Here is a 16,562-nt window from a genome sequence, read left to right on the forward strand (position 1 = left end):
TACATTCCTGTCATGAACTTTTAAACGCACTCTGTGTAAATAATTCATTGTTTTGCATTCTTTCATGGAGAAGGAGAAGTTTGCTGGGCTGTTGGTTTGTCCGGGGTCACTGGGGAGGTGGCACTGTCACCCTCCAAGCCACTGTCACCTTTGGAAATCGAGAAATGTTGGAGTCCAAAATGAAACCTCTTTCTTTTTTACCTTGGAGAGTCCAGTGTCCACGTTGTTTTATTTTGTGTCCTAAAGCAACAAGACCCCACAGATCCACCAAAAACCCTCCAAAGACCCCACAGATGCCCCAAAGACCCCAAAGACCCCACAAATCCCCCAAAGACCCCTCAGGTCCCCCCGAGCCCAGCCTGGCTCTCCCACCCCTGCAGTGCTGGGGGTTCTCCCCAGGAATGCTGCACCACAGGAATATCCCAAAGGGGTCCCCAGCTGGGTGTCCCCGATCCCGGGGGATTTCAGCAGCTGGATTTGTGGGAAAAGGGAATTTTTTCCCCCCCAAAATTAGTGGGAGCAGTTTGTCCCTCGTTTCTTCCCCAGCTCTGCCCCGCAAGCCGGGGCAGGGCCTGGCAGCTTTGGCTTTATTTGCCCGACAGGGCTGTGCCAATATTTATTCTGGGCCTTGGGATCCCTGCAAGGACACCAGGGACGTTCTCCCCGCTCCTGGCTTCCTTGAAACGCTGCTTTTGCCTGGCATTCCCATTCCCTGAAATAATCCCTTTGCCCGGGGTTTCTCTCCTGGGAAGATGAGAAGCCTCAGAGAAAAAGAAAACAATTCTTGTCTCATTTGCTTCTCCTCTGTTTGCTCATGTGGGATGTGTTTGGGGATGGTTCACCCACAGGTGATTGTTTCTTTGGTTTCGTGTGAGGTGTTTTCTCTCCTTGGCCAATTGGGGCCAGGCTGTGTCAGGGCTCTGGAAAGAGTCACGAGTTTTCATTATTATATTCTTATTTATTATTATTATTATTATTATTATTATTATTATTATTATTATTATTATTATTATTATTATTATTGCTATTATCATTATTATTACTATTATTATTACTAATATAATATAATATAATATAATATAATATAATATAATATAATATACAATATGATATGATATGATATAATAATATAATATAATATAATATAATATAATAATATAATATAATATAATATAATATAATATAATATAATATAATATAATATAATATAATATGATATGATATGATATGATATGATATGATATGATATGATATAATATAATATAATATAATATAATATAATATAATATAATATAATATAATATAATATAATATAAATTTATTATATAATATATTGTATATCATTATATTATTTATTGTTTATTGTTTATTATTATTTTTTCATTATTATCTTTTAATATCTTTTACGATCTGTAAGTATCCTTTCTGTATTCTTTAGCACGGTTTAGTACAGCATTCTTTGATACAATATAGATCATAAAACAATCAATGATCCTCCTGAGAACACGGGGTCAGACCCATCACTCCTCCTGCCACGGGGGTCCCTGCCAGTGCAATCCTTCTGTGCCCAAACCCCAGCAGGGAATGGGGCACGGGGTGACCCAGCTCCCCTTCGACCCCAAAACCCCAGATCCTTCTCCTATCAAAATAAAAAAAACTGAAAAATTGTATCTCTTACAAACCCATCCCACAGTCCATAAATTTTAAATTCACAATCCAACAGATCAGGTGGAAAAACCCAACCAAAACATTGGAAAACCTTGGGAAAATGCTATTTATTTATTTCATATTTGTGCGTAAGGAGAGAAAAAAGAAGCACAAAATCATCTGAAAAAAGAAAAAATAGAAATATTATTTAAAAATCTTTTTAAAAATAGAAATATTATAAAAATCATGAAAAATAGAATATTTTTCATCTGAAAAAATAGAAATATTTTTCTATTCTATTTCTATTTTTCTGAAATAGAAAATCTGAAATATTCTTATAAAATATAGCCAAGAGACTGACAGATGGATAAAATCCTTTATTATCATTATTTATTTTTTGTACCTTGCCATTTATTCCAGAAAAACTTTCTCTCTCTTTCTCTCTCTCTATATATAAAAATCATTACCTCTTTCAGAATAAATCCTTAAAATCATTTATTTTAAAACAAACATATTTTTTTGTACAGCACTAGTTAAATACATTTATTTATTCTCAGTTTTCTGCCACCGAACCACCCCAGAGAACATTCCCAGTTTGGGGATCCGTCCTGGCCCCTTCCGTCGATTTCTCCTGCTGGAGCACGAGCAGGGAAATGTGGAATTTTTTATCCTTTGTGCTCAGACACGGCTCACAGGGATCCAAAATCCAATTTTACACCATCTGAGCGTCCAGATGTGCAGCACAGCTGGAAATCAGGCGGAAAAACCCAAACAAAACCTTGGGAAAATGCTCCTTAATTCCATTTTTTTCACCTTTTGTGTAAGGAAGAAGGGCAAAAAATACATTTCTTTTGTGCCGAACCTCCAAAACCCAAAGGAGTTTTGTTTTTTGACTTCTCCGCGTGGATCTGTTGGGCCAGGGAAGGAGGATCCGTGTGGGAATGGAGGGATGGAATTAACAGCTCTGCCTCAATGTTGGTGTTGTTGTTGTTGTCCCAAAGCCTGACCTCGCTCTGCACATTGATTTAATTCTGTTCCTCGCCCAGCCATCAGCTGGCCAGACAAAAGAATACCAGGAATACACATTTCCTCAGGGCACTGCCAAAATTCCTGCTTTCTGCTAAGAAAAAAAGGGAAAAAATTCCAAGAAAAACCAGAAGCAACGACTTCCTTTGGCCTGCCAGGAGCAGCGGCTGCTCCAGGACGTGCTGGATGGGAGAATCCATGAAATGAGGGAGAAAAAACGCTGGAAAACCACGGAAATTCCCAACATTTTCATGAAAATCCCAATTGGGGCTCCAAAACCTGGGAAATCCTGCCCAGGGATGGGGTTTTTTAGGGATGGGGCATCCAGAGGGTTTCTCTCTCCCTAAATCCAGCCCAAAAGGGCTGGAATTTAATCCCAAAGGTGGAGAAGAGGAATTTAACTTAGGGATTTAATCCCTGCCAGCCTCCAGGTTTGTTTTTTCCCAGCTGTGGAGATCAGAGCGTGGCACCAAATATTTGCACTGCAAGTGGGAATCAAATATCCATGAAATGCCTGGGATAAAGGGGGTTATCTGGGATTGGGAGCTGATCAGTAATGGGGGATTGGAACCCTCTGGAATTCTCTGGAATGATGTAAAGTTGGGGGGTTCTGGGTGTGATTCCAGAGGGGAAAAATCCCAAAAAATCTGGCAAAAATTCCTTGGGAAAGCTGGAATTCTAAAGAAAGGAATGTTCCACTCCATAAAAAGTTTAGGAGGGAAGAAATTCCTGTTTTTCTTGGATTTTGGGCGTTGCCAAATGTTGGGAATTCTCTCATGAGGTGGAAACCCTAATCCCCCACCCTTTTGGGGGGATTTCTAGGGAAAAAGGGAAAGGATAAACAGGAGCCTGCAGGGCTTTTCCTGATCCTGGGAATGCTGGCCTGGCTCTGCGGGATTCTCCCAGCAGTTTTCCTTGCCCTGCAGCAGGAATATTGGATCTGGATCTGAATATCCCCCGTGGGAATGTGGCACCAGCGCCCCTGGAAGTTCACTGCCACTCTCGGGGTATGGGAATGGGAAAAACGAGCAGGAAAACTGAGCAAAGACGGGTCAGGGGTATCCCGGGTGGGGCAGGGAGGGTTCCTGCCCTGATCCAGGCCCTGCTCCCCTGGGAATTCCCTGGAATTCCTCACCCCGGGCACCCGAAGGAGCCGTGTCCCTGTCCTGCCTGCTGAGCTCCCGCAGGAGCCCTGGGCAGGGCAGCTCTGGGGCCAAGGAAATTCCTCCGTGGGGGAAAAGATGGCACTGGGAGAGCTCAGCCCGGCTCCAGCTGCAGGAGGGACCAGGAAAAGAGAGAAACGGGAAAAGAGGGAATGAGGAGGGACCAGGAAAAGAGAGAAACGGGAAAAGAGGGAATGAGGAGGGACCAGGAAAAGAGGGAAACAGGTGGGACCAGGAAAAGAGGGAAACGGGAAAAGAGGGAATGAGGAGGGACCAGGAAAAGAGGGAAACAGGAAAATAGGGAACCAGGTGGGACCAGGAAAAGAGGGAAACGGGAAAAGAGGGAATGAGGAGGGACCAGGAAAAGAGGGAAACAGGAAAATAGGGAACCAGGTGGGACCAGGAAAATATGGAATTGGGAGAGACCAGAAAAAGAAGGAATCAGGAGGGACCAGGGAAAAATGGACCAGGAGAGAAAAGGAAAAGAAGGAACCAAGAAAAGAAGGAACCAGGAGGGACCAGGGAAAGAGGGAACCAGGAGGAACCACGAAAAAATGGCACCAGGAGGGACCAGGGGAAAAGGGAACCAGGAGACCCAAGGAAAACACGGCCCCGAATGCGTCACTGGGGGCTGGGGGCTGTCCCTGCTCTTCCCCATCCCCTGGAATCAATTAGGGAACAATTCGGGCTGGAAATGCCGGGAAGGGAGCAGAGCAGGGATGGGCAAACCTCAAACAATGCAGACGTCTGGAGACTCGTCTGGGACAGAGCCCCGGTGGCACCGGGGAGCTCCGGGCTCGCCTCATTTTCCCTCCCACCGAGCATTTTCCAAGGATTGCTGAAGGAATCACTCCCTGCTGCAGGAGGGAACAGCCCCACGGAGAGCTGGAGCCCGGAGCCAAGTGCCAGTCCCGGTCCTGGGTGCCAGTCCTGGGTTCCAGTCCCAGTCCTGGGTGCCAGTCTTGGTGCCAGTCCTGGTCCTGGATCCCAGTCTTGGTGCCAGTCCCAGTCCCAGGTGCCAGTCCCAGCTCCAGCAGTCCCAGCCACATGCAGAGGGAGCTGATCCTCCAGGAAAGCCAAGCCCATGGCACAGCAGAGCAGAGGGGCTCCGTGCCCTGCCCGCACCGTGCCAGGCTGGGGGGCAGAGCTTGGCAGGGATGGATTTATCTCCAAAGTGTCAGGAGAGGGAAAACCCCCCCGGGGCAGCAGCAAAGCTCTGTGAGCACCGATCCTGTCCAGGCTGGGCACGGCTGAGGGGCTTGGGGGGCTGAGGGGTGTGAGGGGCTGAGGGGTTTGGGGTCTGAGGGGTTTGGGGGGCTCTGCGCTGCTCCCCAGGGCTGTTTCTGGTGCCCACAGCCCTGCCCGGGGAGCTGCAGCCGTGCCAGGCCCTGCCCGGGCTCAGGACAGCCCAGTTTGGGAGCAGGGACATCCCAGTTAGGGAGCAGGGACAGCCCAGTTTGGGAGCAGGGACATCCCAGTTTGGGAGCAGGGATATCCCAGTTTGGGAGCAGGGACATCCCAGTTTGGGAGCAGGGATATCCCAGTTTGGGAGCAGGGATATCCCAGTTTGGGGGCAGGGATATCCCAGTTTGGGGGCAGGGATATCCCAGTTAGGGAGCAGGGATATCCCAGTTTGGGAGCAGGGATATCCCAGTTTGGGAGCAGGGACAGCCCAGTTTGGGAGCAGGGATATCCCAGTTTGGGAGCAGGGATATCCCAGTTTGGGAGCAGGGATATCCCAGTTTGGGAGCAGGGACAGCCCAGTTTGGGAGCAGGGATATCCCAGTTTGGGAGCAGGGACAGCCCAGTTTGGGAGCAGGGATATCCCAGTTTGGGGGCAGGGATATCCCAGTTTGGGAGCAGAGCTATCCCAGTTTGGGAGCAGGGACAGCCCAGTTTGGGAGCAGGGATATCCCAGTTTGGGAGCAGGGATATCCCAGTTTGGGGGCAGGGATATCCCAGTTTGGGAGTAGGGATATCCCAGTTTGGGAGTAGGGATATCCCAGTTTGGGAGTAGGGATATCCCAGTTTGGGAGTAGGGATATCCCAGTTTGGGAGTAGGGATATCCCAGTTTGGGAGCAGGGACAGCCCAGTTTGGGAGCAGAGCTATCCCAGTTTGGGAGTAGGGATATCCCAGTTTGGGAGCAGGGACTGGGAGAGGCTGGGGGCAGCAGGGGCAATTCTGGCTGCTCCACCCTCAGCTGGATTCGGGTACCAAAACAGGGAGGGGAAAGGGGGTTCTGCAGGCAGAGGTGAAATATGGGGGGCTGCCCTGGTTCCTGTGCCCCAGATGTGCCCAGATGTGCTCCAGGTGCTCCCAGTGCCAGGCCAGGCCGTGCCCAGCAGTCCTAACGTGGTCTCCCCAAAAACCAGGGGGTGCAGGGCAGCTTGTCTGAGCAAAGGGGCATTTCCTGCAACTCCTGCCTGGGCCAAACCCCACAGATCCCCAGACCCTGAGCCCCCAAACCCCACAAATCCCCAGACCCTGAGCCCCCAAACCCCACAAATCCCCAGACCCTGAACCTCCAAACTCCACAGATCCCCATCCTGAGCCCTCAAACCCCACAAATCCCCATCCTGAGCCCCCAAACTCCACAGATCCCCATCCTGAGCCCTCAAACCCCACAGATCCCCATCCTGAGCCCCCAAACCCCACAGATCCCCCCCTGACCCTCCCGGGGCAGCACAGGCTCCTCCCTGGAGCTCCTCTCAGAGGGGACAACACCAAGACAAGGTGGGGACAAGGCCACAGGTGCATGGAGGGCAGCTCCCGGGGGTTTGGGTCCTGCTGGAGCCGGGAATTCTGCCGAGGGTCGGGTGGGAGCCGCTCCCTTCTCAGCGCTTCCATCTCCACGGCAGCCAGGGCGCCGCCGGTCCCGGTTTAAAGGTTTAAAAGATGCTCTGCCGCCTGTTCTTGCCGCGGGCTGGGGAGGGGACACGGCGCTCAGGGGGCATCCCGAGCCGGTGCCACTCCCAGAGGAGCCAGCTGCGCCTCAGGACGCCCAGATGTGCCAAGGAACGTCAGCCGGGGGTGATTTGTGAGTGGAGAGGCGGCAGGGAGAGGGAGAGGGGTGGGTCTGTGCTGCCCGGAGCCGGGGCAGCCGTACCTGAGTGCTGGAAGGCCGAGCCGCGCTGCCCGGGGTCCCGCTGCAGCTGGATCTCCTTCAGGGAGAAGATGGAGGCAGCTGGGGGGGACAGAGGGAGAGGGGTCAGCATGGAGCGCCTCTCTCAGCCTGCCACCCATCTCATCCCACCCTAATTAATATTACAACATTATTATTATTATTATTATTATTATTATTATTATTATTATTACTACTATTATTATTACTATTATTATTACTATTATTATCATCATCATCATCATTATAATTATCATTATTATTACTACTATTATAATTATGTTATTATTTGTTATTATCTTTAATAGTATTCATAATAATATTAATATTATTATTTGTTATTATTCATTATTATCCATTATTATTATTGTAATTATCATTAATGTTTTTAATTATTATTATTAGTACCATTATTATTATTTGTTATTATTTGTTATTACAGTTATTGTCATTAATGGTATTATTATTACTATTATTATTAGTTACTATTTGTTGTTATAGTTATTATCATTAATGGTACAATAATTAGTATTAATATTATTATTAACTATTAGTTATTTTAATTAATTTTAAATAATATTACTTATTATTAGCTATTAGTTATTTTAAATAACATTACTTATTATTATTAGTGTTGTTGCTATGATGATGATGATGATGATGATGATGACTATTATTATTATTATTATTATTATTATTATTATTATTATTATTGTGCAGCAGCACTTACTGTCAGGCAGGAGGTGCACGCGCTCGCCCAGGCTCCTGAAGTAGGGGTGCTGCAGGGCTGCCTCGGCTGAGATCCGGCCCTTGGCTCTGTACTGCACACAGCCCCGAGAAAAGCCAGCAAAAATCATTTATATCACACAGCTGGGCACCTCTGTGCATTGACACCACACATCTGGGCACCTCTGCCCATCCCAGCACTGCTACCCACCGTGGCCCTGCCCTGCTCCAAGTGCCCCTTCCCTTCCCTTCCCTTCCCTTCCCTTCCCTTCCCTTCCCTTCCCTTCCCTTCCCTTCCCTTCCCTTCCCTTCCCTTCCCTTCCCTTCCCTTCCCTTCCCTTCCCTTCCCTTCCCTTCCCTTCCCTTCCCTTCCCTTCCCTTCCCTTCCCTTCCCTTCCCTTCCCTTCCCTTCCCTTCCCTTCCCTTCCCTTCCCTTCCCTTCCCTTCCCTTCCCTTCCCTTCCCTTCCCTTCCCTTCCCTTCCCTTCCCTTCCCTTCCCTTCCCTTCCCTTCCCCCTTCCCCCTTCCCCCTTCCCCCTTCCCCCTTCCCCCTTCCCCCTTCCCCCTTCCCCCTTCTCCCTTCTCCCTTCTCCCTTCTCCCTTCTCCCTTCTCCCTTCTCCCTTTTTTTCCCTTTTCCCTTTCCCTTCCCCACCCCTGGGCTGCCCCAGCACCCACCAGGAGCAGATTTGTCAGCAGGTCAACACCTTCCGAGTCCAGCCTGGGAGAGAGGGGAAATAAAACCAAAACTGCACCAAGGCTGCACCAACCACAGCGAGGGACGAGTGGCACTGCAGCCGCCAGCCCCACGAGGAGAAAACGAGCCTGGGCTGCCCGGGCTGCCCTCCACACCCCTCAAACCCCGATCTTTATCTGCCCCTGCTCCGGGGGTACCTCGGGGCGTGATTCAGCAGCGGCTGGGCTCGGTGCTGGCTGAAGTTGTAAGCCTTGAACTCCTCGTTGGACGTTATCCCGGGCCAGGTGTCCTCGGTGGGGGTTCCTGTGGGGGCACAGGGGACCTGCCATGGGCACTGGGTGTGATGGGAACCTTCGGAGTGTGGGGTCTGTCCCCGAGAGAGGGCACCCATGTCCCCAGGGGCTGGCAGTGCCAGCAGGGAGCCTCTCATCCTTACACTGGGCCAGCCTGGAGGGGGCTGCGGGCAGCTTCTGTCCGTGCCAGCTGACCCCTGCCCACCCTGTCCGTGCCTCATCATTCCTGTTCATTCCTGTCCACCTCATCCCATCCCTGCTCCCTCCTTCCTATTGCATCCCACCTCATCCCTGCCCATCCTGTTCCACCCCATCCCTGTTCATTCCTGTCAATCCCATCCCATCCCAGCCCAGCCCATCCCATCCCTTTTCCCTCCTACCGCATCCCACCTAACCCTAACCTCATCCCACGCTATCCCCGTTCATTCCTGCTCATCCCATCCCTTTTCCCTCCTTCCTACTGCATCCCACAGCATCCCACTCCATCCCTGTTCATTCCTCCACCTCATCTCATCCCATCTCATCCCTTTTCCCTCCTTCCTACCACATCCCACCTCATCCCTGTTCATCCCATTCCACCCCATCCCTGTTCCTTCCTTTCTACCCCACCCCTTTTCCCTCCTTCCCACCCCATCCCACTTCATCCCTGTTCATTCCTGTCCACCCCTATCCCTGTTTCCTCCTTCTCACCGCATCCCATCCCATGGATCCCATCCCATCCCATCCCATCCCATCCCATCCCATCCCATCCCATCCCATCCCATCCCATCCCATCCCATCCCATCCCATCCCATGGATCCCATCCCATCCCATCCCATCCCATGGATCCCGTCCCATCCCATCCCATGGATCCCATCCCATTCCATCCCATCCCCATCCCCATCCCATCCCATCCCATCCCATCCCATCCCATCCCATCCCATCCCATGGATCCCATCCCATGGATCCCATCCCATGGATCCCATCCCATGGATCCCATCCCATCCCATCCCATCCCATCCCATCCCATCCCATCCCATCCCGCTCCTCCCCGCCCCGTTCCGCTCCCGGTGCCGTTCCCGGAGCCGCTCCCGGAGCGTTCCCGGAGCATTCCCGGTGCCGCGGGCAGGCAGTGCCGGAGCCGCTCCCGGAGCGTTCCCGGAGCATTCCCGGTGCCGCTCCGGTGCCGCGGGCAGGCAGTGCCGGAGCCGCTCCCGGAGCGTTCCCGGAGCCGTTCCCGGAGCGTTCCCGGTGCCGCTCCGGTGCCGCGGGCAGGCAGTGCCCTCGCGCGGGGACGCGCGCTCAGCGCACGGCGCTCACCCAGCAGGCGGAAGATGAGGTGCAGCTCCTCCTTCACCGTGGAGCCGGGGAACATCGGCCGGCCCGTCACCATCTCGTAGTGGATGCAGCCGACCCCCCTAAAGCGCGGGGACACCCCGCGGTCAGCGGGACAAACCCGCGGGGGCCGCCGCCGGAGCGGGGTCGGCTCCTGGAGAGGATCCGCTCCCACCGGGTGGGGATGGCACGGACCGGCCCGAGCCCCAGGGGATGGGGAAACAGCTCTGGGGACAGGGAAAACTGCTCTGGGAGAGCCTGGGGACAGGGAAAACTGCTCTGGGAGAGCCTGGGGACACGGGGACTGGGAAATCACCTCTGGGGACAGGGAAAACTGCTCTGGGGACAGGGAAATCAGCTCTGGGAGAGCCTGGGGACAGGGAAAACTGCACTGGGAGAGCCTGGGAACAGGGAAAACTGCACTGGGAGAGCCTGGGAACAGGGAAAACTGCACTGGGAGAGCCTGGGGACATGGGGACAGGGAAATCACCTCTGGGAGAGCTCTGGGGACAGGGAAAACTGCACTGGGAGAGCTCTGGGGACAGGGAAATCTGCACTGGGAGAGCCTGGGGACATGGGGACAGGGAAATCTGCACTGGGAGAGCTCTGGGGACAGGGAAATCTGCACTGGGAGAGCCCTGGGGACATGGGGACAGGGAAATCTGCACTGGGAGAGCCCCAAACCCTCTGGTGTAAAAAGCCTCAGGGGACAAGGAAAACTTTTCTGGGAGAGCCCCGGGGACAGGGAAATTGCACCAAACTGGTGTAAAAAAGCCTCAGGGGACAAGGAAAACTTCTGGGAGAGCTCTGGGGGTGGGGAAAACAGCCCTGGGAGAGCCCCCCACCCCTTGTGGTACCCAGCACGGTGAGGATGAGGATGGAAACGCCCGACCCCTCCTGGAGAGCCCGGGAGCTCGGTGCCTCACCACATGTCGATGGGCGTGGAGTACTCGGTGGATCCCAGCAGGACGTCGGGGGGCCGGTACCAGAGCGTCACCACCTCGTTGGAGTAGGTTTTTGTGGGGACAGACTTGGCCCTGGCTAATCCTGGGGGCGGGAGGGACACGCATCCAGGAGTTGCTCCTTTTTTCCCAATCCTGCACCGCCCCTGGAGGGCTTCACCTACCGAAGTCAGCCAGCTTGAGCTCCCCGCGCTCGTTGATGAGCAGGTTCTGGGGTTTGAGGTCTCGGTGCAGGATTTTCCTGCCGTGGCAATAAGCCAGGCCACGGAGCAGCTGGAACATGAAGATCTGCAGGGAGGAGGAGGAGGAGGAGGAAGGTGCATTTAGGACTAAAACTCATCCTGCCTTGAGGAATGTGGATGGTGTGGGCAGGAAAGACCCCTCGGAGCTGTTGGGAATCGTCACGGAATGGGATGAGCGAAGAGTGCAGTGATTTTATTTGGGGTGGAAACGCTGGGGGAGCCTCAGGAGGGACAAAGGGAGCAAGAACTGAAGGGTGAAGGGATCCCCAGCTTCCCTCAGCCCTAAAACCCACCCACCCAGGACGAGGGACAGGGGAGGGGTCCCTGCACGCCCCTCACCTTCACATTGTGCACGCTCATCAGGTTCCCGCAGTTCTCCAGGTACTGCTTGAGGTCGTTGTCCTGCAGCGGGAAGGACACGTCAGTCTGTCCTCCCCTGGCCCCCCCAGCCCCCCGAGGAGCCCCCAGACCCACCAGGTACTCGAAGACGAGGGTGAGGCAGCGCTCGGTGTGGATGATGTCGTGCAGGGTGACGATGTTGGCGTGTTTGAGGTTCTTCAGCAGCGACACTGCGGGGACAGCGGGGTTGGGGCAGCAGGACCCAGGGCTGGGGCAGGGGCACGGGCACCCCAAACCCTCCTGGGGGTCTGGGGGAGGCCCCTCCCGGCCTCACCTTCCCGGATGGCCGTGCAAGGAGCGCCCTCCTCGTGCTCCAGGCGGATTTCCTTCAGCGCCACCAGGTTCTCCGTCAGCTTGCTGCGGCCCTTGAACACCGTGGCGTAGGTGCCCTGGCAGGGACAGGGGACAGGGGACATTTCCCAGGCTGGCACAGCACTGCTGTCCCCAAAGCATTTGGAGGAAGGACCATTTGAGGTGACAGCAGCAGGGCTGAGCTCCACGAGAAAGGCTTGCTCTGAAAATTTCTGGATATTGAAGATTTTTGCCCTTTGTTCTTCAAGCTACTCTTTGAGTTTTATTGAATTCCTTACAGGGGTGTCGCAGACTACTCACCTCTCCCAGTTTGTCCAGTTTAACGTAGGTTTCCAGCTTCCCAAAGCCAATATCTGACTGTGAGAGAGAAAGGAAAACACCACTGGGGAGGAGGGAACCTCATCCAGGGATGGCTTCACCTCCAGAAGGGTTTCCAGGACACTGGGCAGTGACAATTGGGATTTTTACTCCATTTACTGCCCAAACCCTCTGTGTATCCCGGGAAAAGCCGTGTCCTGAGCAGGGGGTGCAGGTGCTGGAACCCGAGTTGCTGCACAACCCCCAGAGCCACATTCCTTATTCATGAGGGGCTCATGAATATTCATGACACCTCACCCTGGCGTTGTTTTATTGATCAGACAGCACAGGCAGGTAAATCCCAGCTCTCCTGCCCCCTTCCCTCCTCCTGAAAGGGCACCTTGGGTCCCAAAATGCCTCCTGAGGCCTGGCCGAGGTACTGGGCACACCTGGTGTCTGCACACGGAGATTTTTCTCCTGTTTTATTGTACACAGAGTTTCTGCTCCTATTTCTGCTGCTGCAGCAAAGGAAGGGAAATGCCACCACTGGCGCCGAGGCTGATTCATTATTTATCCACATTTGCATTTCGGCTGAGCTGCAGGAGGGTTTCCCTCTGCTGCTTTGGGAAGGAGCCAGGCTGAGAGGGCAGCCAGGTGTGCACAGGGGAGGGAGAAGGTGGGAATGGCCCAGCAGGTGCAGGGGAAGGGATGCAGATCTCAGAACTGTGGGGTTGTTGAGGGTGGAAAATCCCTCTGGGATCATCGAGTCCAGGCTGTGCCCGATCCCCACCCTGAGCACTCAGTGCCACCTCCAGGGACGGGCACTCCAAACCCCCTGGGCAGCCCCTTCCAGCCCTTTCCAGGAGGAAATTCCTGCTGATGTCCACCCTGAGCCTCCCCAGCCCAGCCTGAGGCCGTTCCCTTTCCTCCTGTCCCTGTTCCCTGGGACAAGATCCCAAATCCCCCCCGGCTGTCCCCTCCTGGCAGGGAGTTGTGCAGAGCCACAAATTCCCCCTGAGCCTCCTTTGCTCCAGGCTGAGCCCCTTCCCGGCTCCCTCAGGACTCTCCAAACCCTTCCCAGCCCCCTCAGGACTCTCCAAACCCTTCCCAGCTCCCTCAGGACTCTCCAAACCCTTCCCAGCTCCCTCAGGACTCTCCAAACCCTTCCCAGCCCCCTCAGGACTCCCCAAACCCTTCCCAGCCCCCTCAGGACTCCCCAAACCCTTCCCAGCCCCCTCAGCTCCTCCCAGATGTGCAGGAAGGGCTGGGAACGGGCAGGGACAGGAGGGGACCTCAGTGACAGCTGGGGGAGCTGGCACAGTGGGACACGGCTGCAGCAGAGCCAGGGGGACACGCCTGGATGGCACTGCCCCTCTGCTCGGTGCCACTTACGAGGGAGGCCCGGCGGGACATCCTGCTCAGGGGCTTGGGGAGCTCCAGGCTCTCCATCTGCAGCTTCTGCAGGAACTCGGGGGGCAGCCGGATGTCCATGGGCAGCGAGAGGCGCTTGCTGACGTCCTGCAGGGAGGGACAGAGCACGGGGCGCTGGCACCAGGACTCTCGGGGGTCACAGGAGCTGGCACTGACGTGATTTCCCAGAAATTGCGGTGTGATTTCATGGTTTACCCCAGAACCCCGCGTTTCTCCCTGAAGATCCCCTCCCGGGTGTGTCAATCACCTCTCCTTTCCCCACCCTGATCCCAGACTGACTGTCTGTCAATCCTGGAATTCCAGTTTGAGTGATTGGGCAGATTCCAAAGACGCCCCCCAGAGCATCCAGGTGTCCTTTGTCCCTGGTACCTGGCTGGTGGCTCCCTATCCCTTCCCTCCCCCGGTAGAAGGGATCCACGTTTGGGAGTTCCATTGGAGAGTTCCTGGATTCAGAGGCCCGTGGGCCACAATAAAAACTCTGGATTGAAACCCTCCATCAGAACCGACTCCTTCCTTCACCATGGCCCTAAAGCTTCCCCGGCACAGTGACCCCCACCAGAGGAGCTCCATCCCACCCCATCCTGGAGCCCTGGCACGCCTGGGCTTGTCCCCACACACCCAGCTGTGACCCAAAGTGTCTGGGGTGCAGCACCACGCTGGCACTGCTCGGTTCAGCTGCGGGGCCCGGACAAGCCAAGGCACGTCCCCAGTGTTGGTAACACCAAAATGGAAAATTCCTCTTTGCCCAGGATCCTTCTCCTGGGAAGCTGAGAAGCCTGAGAGGAAAATGTAAATAAGAATTGTCTGATTTGGCTCTCCTGTTTTGCTGCTTTGGAACGTGGCAGGTGCGTGTTTGATTGGCTCCATGTGAATTGGTTTTACTTCATGACCAATCAAAGCCAGCCGTGTTGGACTCTGGTCAGTCACGGGTTTTTATTATTCATTTTTTTCAAGCCTTCTGATGTACCTTTTCTCTATAGTTTAGTATAGTTCTAGTATATAATTTCATATAATATAATAGAATATGATATAGTATAATTTAATATAATGTGATATAATATAATAGAATATGATATAGTATAATTTAATATAATGTGATATAATATAATAGAATATAATATAATATTTCATATAATATGTTATATAATATACTATGATGTAATGTAATGTAATATAATAAATATAATGTAATATATTATATAATATACTATGATGTAATGTAATATAATATAATATAATATAATTAATATAATGTAATTAATATAATCAGCCTTCTAAGAATATGGAGTCAGATTCCTCTCTTCCCTCATCCTGGAACCCTCACAACCACCACAGTGCCCGGGGGCTGGTGGCACACGGTGAGTGCCCTGCGGGAGTCACAGCATGTCAGGGCTGGTGTGTGACACTGCCACGTCCCAAACCACAGCCAGGCGGCGGGAGGTGACACCGGGCTGTCCCCAGGTCCCAAACCACAGCCAGGCAGCGGGAGGTGACACCCAGCTGTCCCCAGGTCCCAAACCACAGGCAGCAGGAGGTGACACCCAGCTGTCCCCAGGTCCCAAACCACAGCCAGGCGGCGGGAGGTGACACCCAGCTGTCCCCAGGTCCCAAACCACAGGCAGCAGGAGGTGACACCCAGCTGTCCCCAGGTCCCAAACCACAGCCAGCGGGAGGTGACACCGGGCTGTCCCCAGGTCCCAAACCACAGCCAGCGGGAGGTGACACCCGGCTGTCCCCAGGTCCCAAACCACAGCCAGGCGGCGGGAGGTGACACCCGGCTGTCCCCAGATCCCAAACCACAGCCAGCAGGAGGTGACACCCGGCTGTCCCCAGGTCCCAAACCACAGCCAGGCCATGGGAGGTGACACCCAGCTGTCCCCATGTCCCAAACCACAGGCAATGGGAGGTGACACCCGGCTGTCCCCAGGTCCCAAACCACAGCCAGGCCACGGGAGGTGACACCCAGCTGTCCCCAGGTCCCACAGCCAGGCAGCAGGAGGTGACACCCGGCTGTCCCCAGGTCCCAAACCACAGCCAGCGGGAGATGACACCGGGCTGTCCCCAGGTCCCAAACCACAGCCAGCGGGAGGTGACACCCAGCTGTCCCCATGTCCCAAACCACAGGCAATGGGAGGTGACACCCGGCTGTCCACAGATCCCAAACCACAGCCAGCAGGAGGTGACACCCAGCTGTCCCCATGTCCCAAACCACAGCCAGCAGGAGGTGACACCAGGCTGTCCCCAGGTCCCAAACCACAGCCAGCAGGAGGTGACACCGGGCTGTCCCCAGGTCCCAAACCACAGCAGGCAGCGGGAGGTGACACCCAGCTGTCCCCATGTCCCAAACCACAGCCAGGCAGCGGGAGGTGACACCCAGCTGTCCCCAGGTCCCAAACCACAGCCAGCGGGAGGTGACACCCAGCTGTCCCCATGTCCCAAACCACAGCCAGGCAGCGGGAGGTGACACCCAGCTGTCCCCATGTCCCAAACCACAGCCAGCAGGAGGTGACACCCAGCTGTCCCCAGGTCCCAAACCACAGCCAGGCAGCGGGAGGTGACACCCAGCTGTCCCCATGTCCCAAACCACAGCCAGGCAGCGGGAGGTGACACCCAGCTGTCCCCAGGTCCCAAACCACAGCCAGCAGGAGGTGACACCCAGCTGTCCCCAGGTCCCAAACCACAGCCAGCAGGAGGTGACACCCAGCTGTCCCCAGGTCCCACAGCCAGCAGGAGGTGACACCCAGCTGTCCCCAGGTCCCAAACCACAGCCAGGCAGCGGGAGGTGACACCCAGCTGTCCCCATGTCCCAAACCACAGCCAGCAGGAGGTGACACCCAGCTGTCCCCAGGTCCCAAACCACAGCCAGCGGGAGGTGACACCCGGCTGTCCCCAGGTCCCAAACCACAGCAGGCAGCAGGAGGTGACACCCAGCT

General features: G+C 54.1%; 1 protein-coding gene across 1 annotated transcript in view; it reads right to left on the reverse strand.

Annotated features, from left to right (window-relative positions):
- Positions 1-2,009: 2,009 nt before the first annotated feature.
- CDK18 (cyclin dependent kinase 18) overlaps positions 2,010-16,562 on the reverse strand; it is a 39,678-nt gene continuing 25,125 nt past the window's right edge. The window contains exons 4-16 of the mRNA XM_064399128.1: positions 13,591-13,716; positions 12,202-12,258; positions 11,864-11,978; positions 11,665-11,759; positions 11,530-11,592; positions 11,113-11,236; positions 10,913-11,033; positions 9,972-10,069; positions 8,577-8,682; positions 8,361-8,403; positions 7,690-7,780; positions 6,945-7,022; positions 2,010-6,761 (exon numbers count right to left, since the gene is read on the reverse strand). Of these exons, the coding sequence (XP_064255198.1) occupies positions 6,727-6,761; positions 6,945-7,022; positions 7,690-7,780; positions 8,361-8,403; positions 8,577-8,682; positions 9,972-10,069; positions 10,913-11,033; positions 11,113-11,236; positions 11,530-11,592; positions 11,665-11,759; positions 11,864-11,978; positions 12,202-12,258; positions 13,591-13,716 (1,152 nt within the window). The 3' untranslated portion in view covers positions 2,010-6,726. The remainder of the gene's footprint in view (positions 6,762-6,944; positions 7,023-7,689; positions 7,781-8,360; positions 8,404-8,576; positions 8,683-9,971; positions 10,070-10,912; positions 11,034-11,112; positions 11,237-11,529; positions 11,593-11,664; positions 11,760-11,863; positions 11,979-12,201; positions 12,259-13,590; positions 13,717-16,562) is intronic.

Source organism: Passer domesticus, chromosome 25 (assembly GCF_036417665.1).
Source record: "Passer domesticus isolate bPasDom1 chromosome 25, bPasDom1.hap1, whole genome shotgun sequence".
In the NCBI taxonomy this organism is placed as follows: Eukaryota; Metazoa; Chordata; class Aves; order Passeriformes; family Passeridae; genus Passer; species Passer domesticus.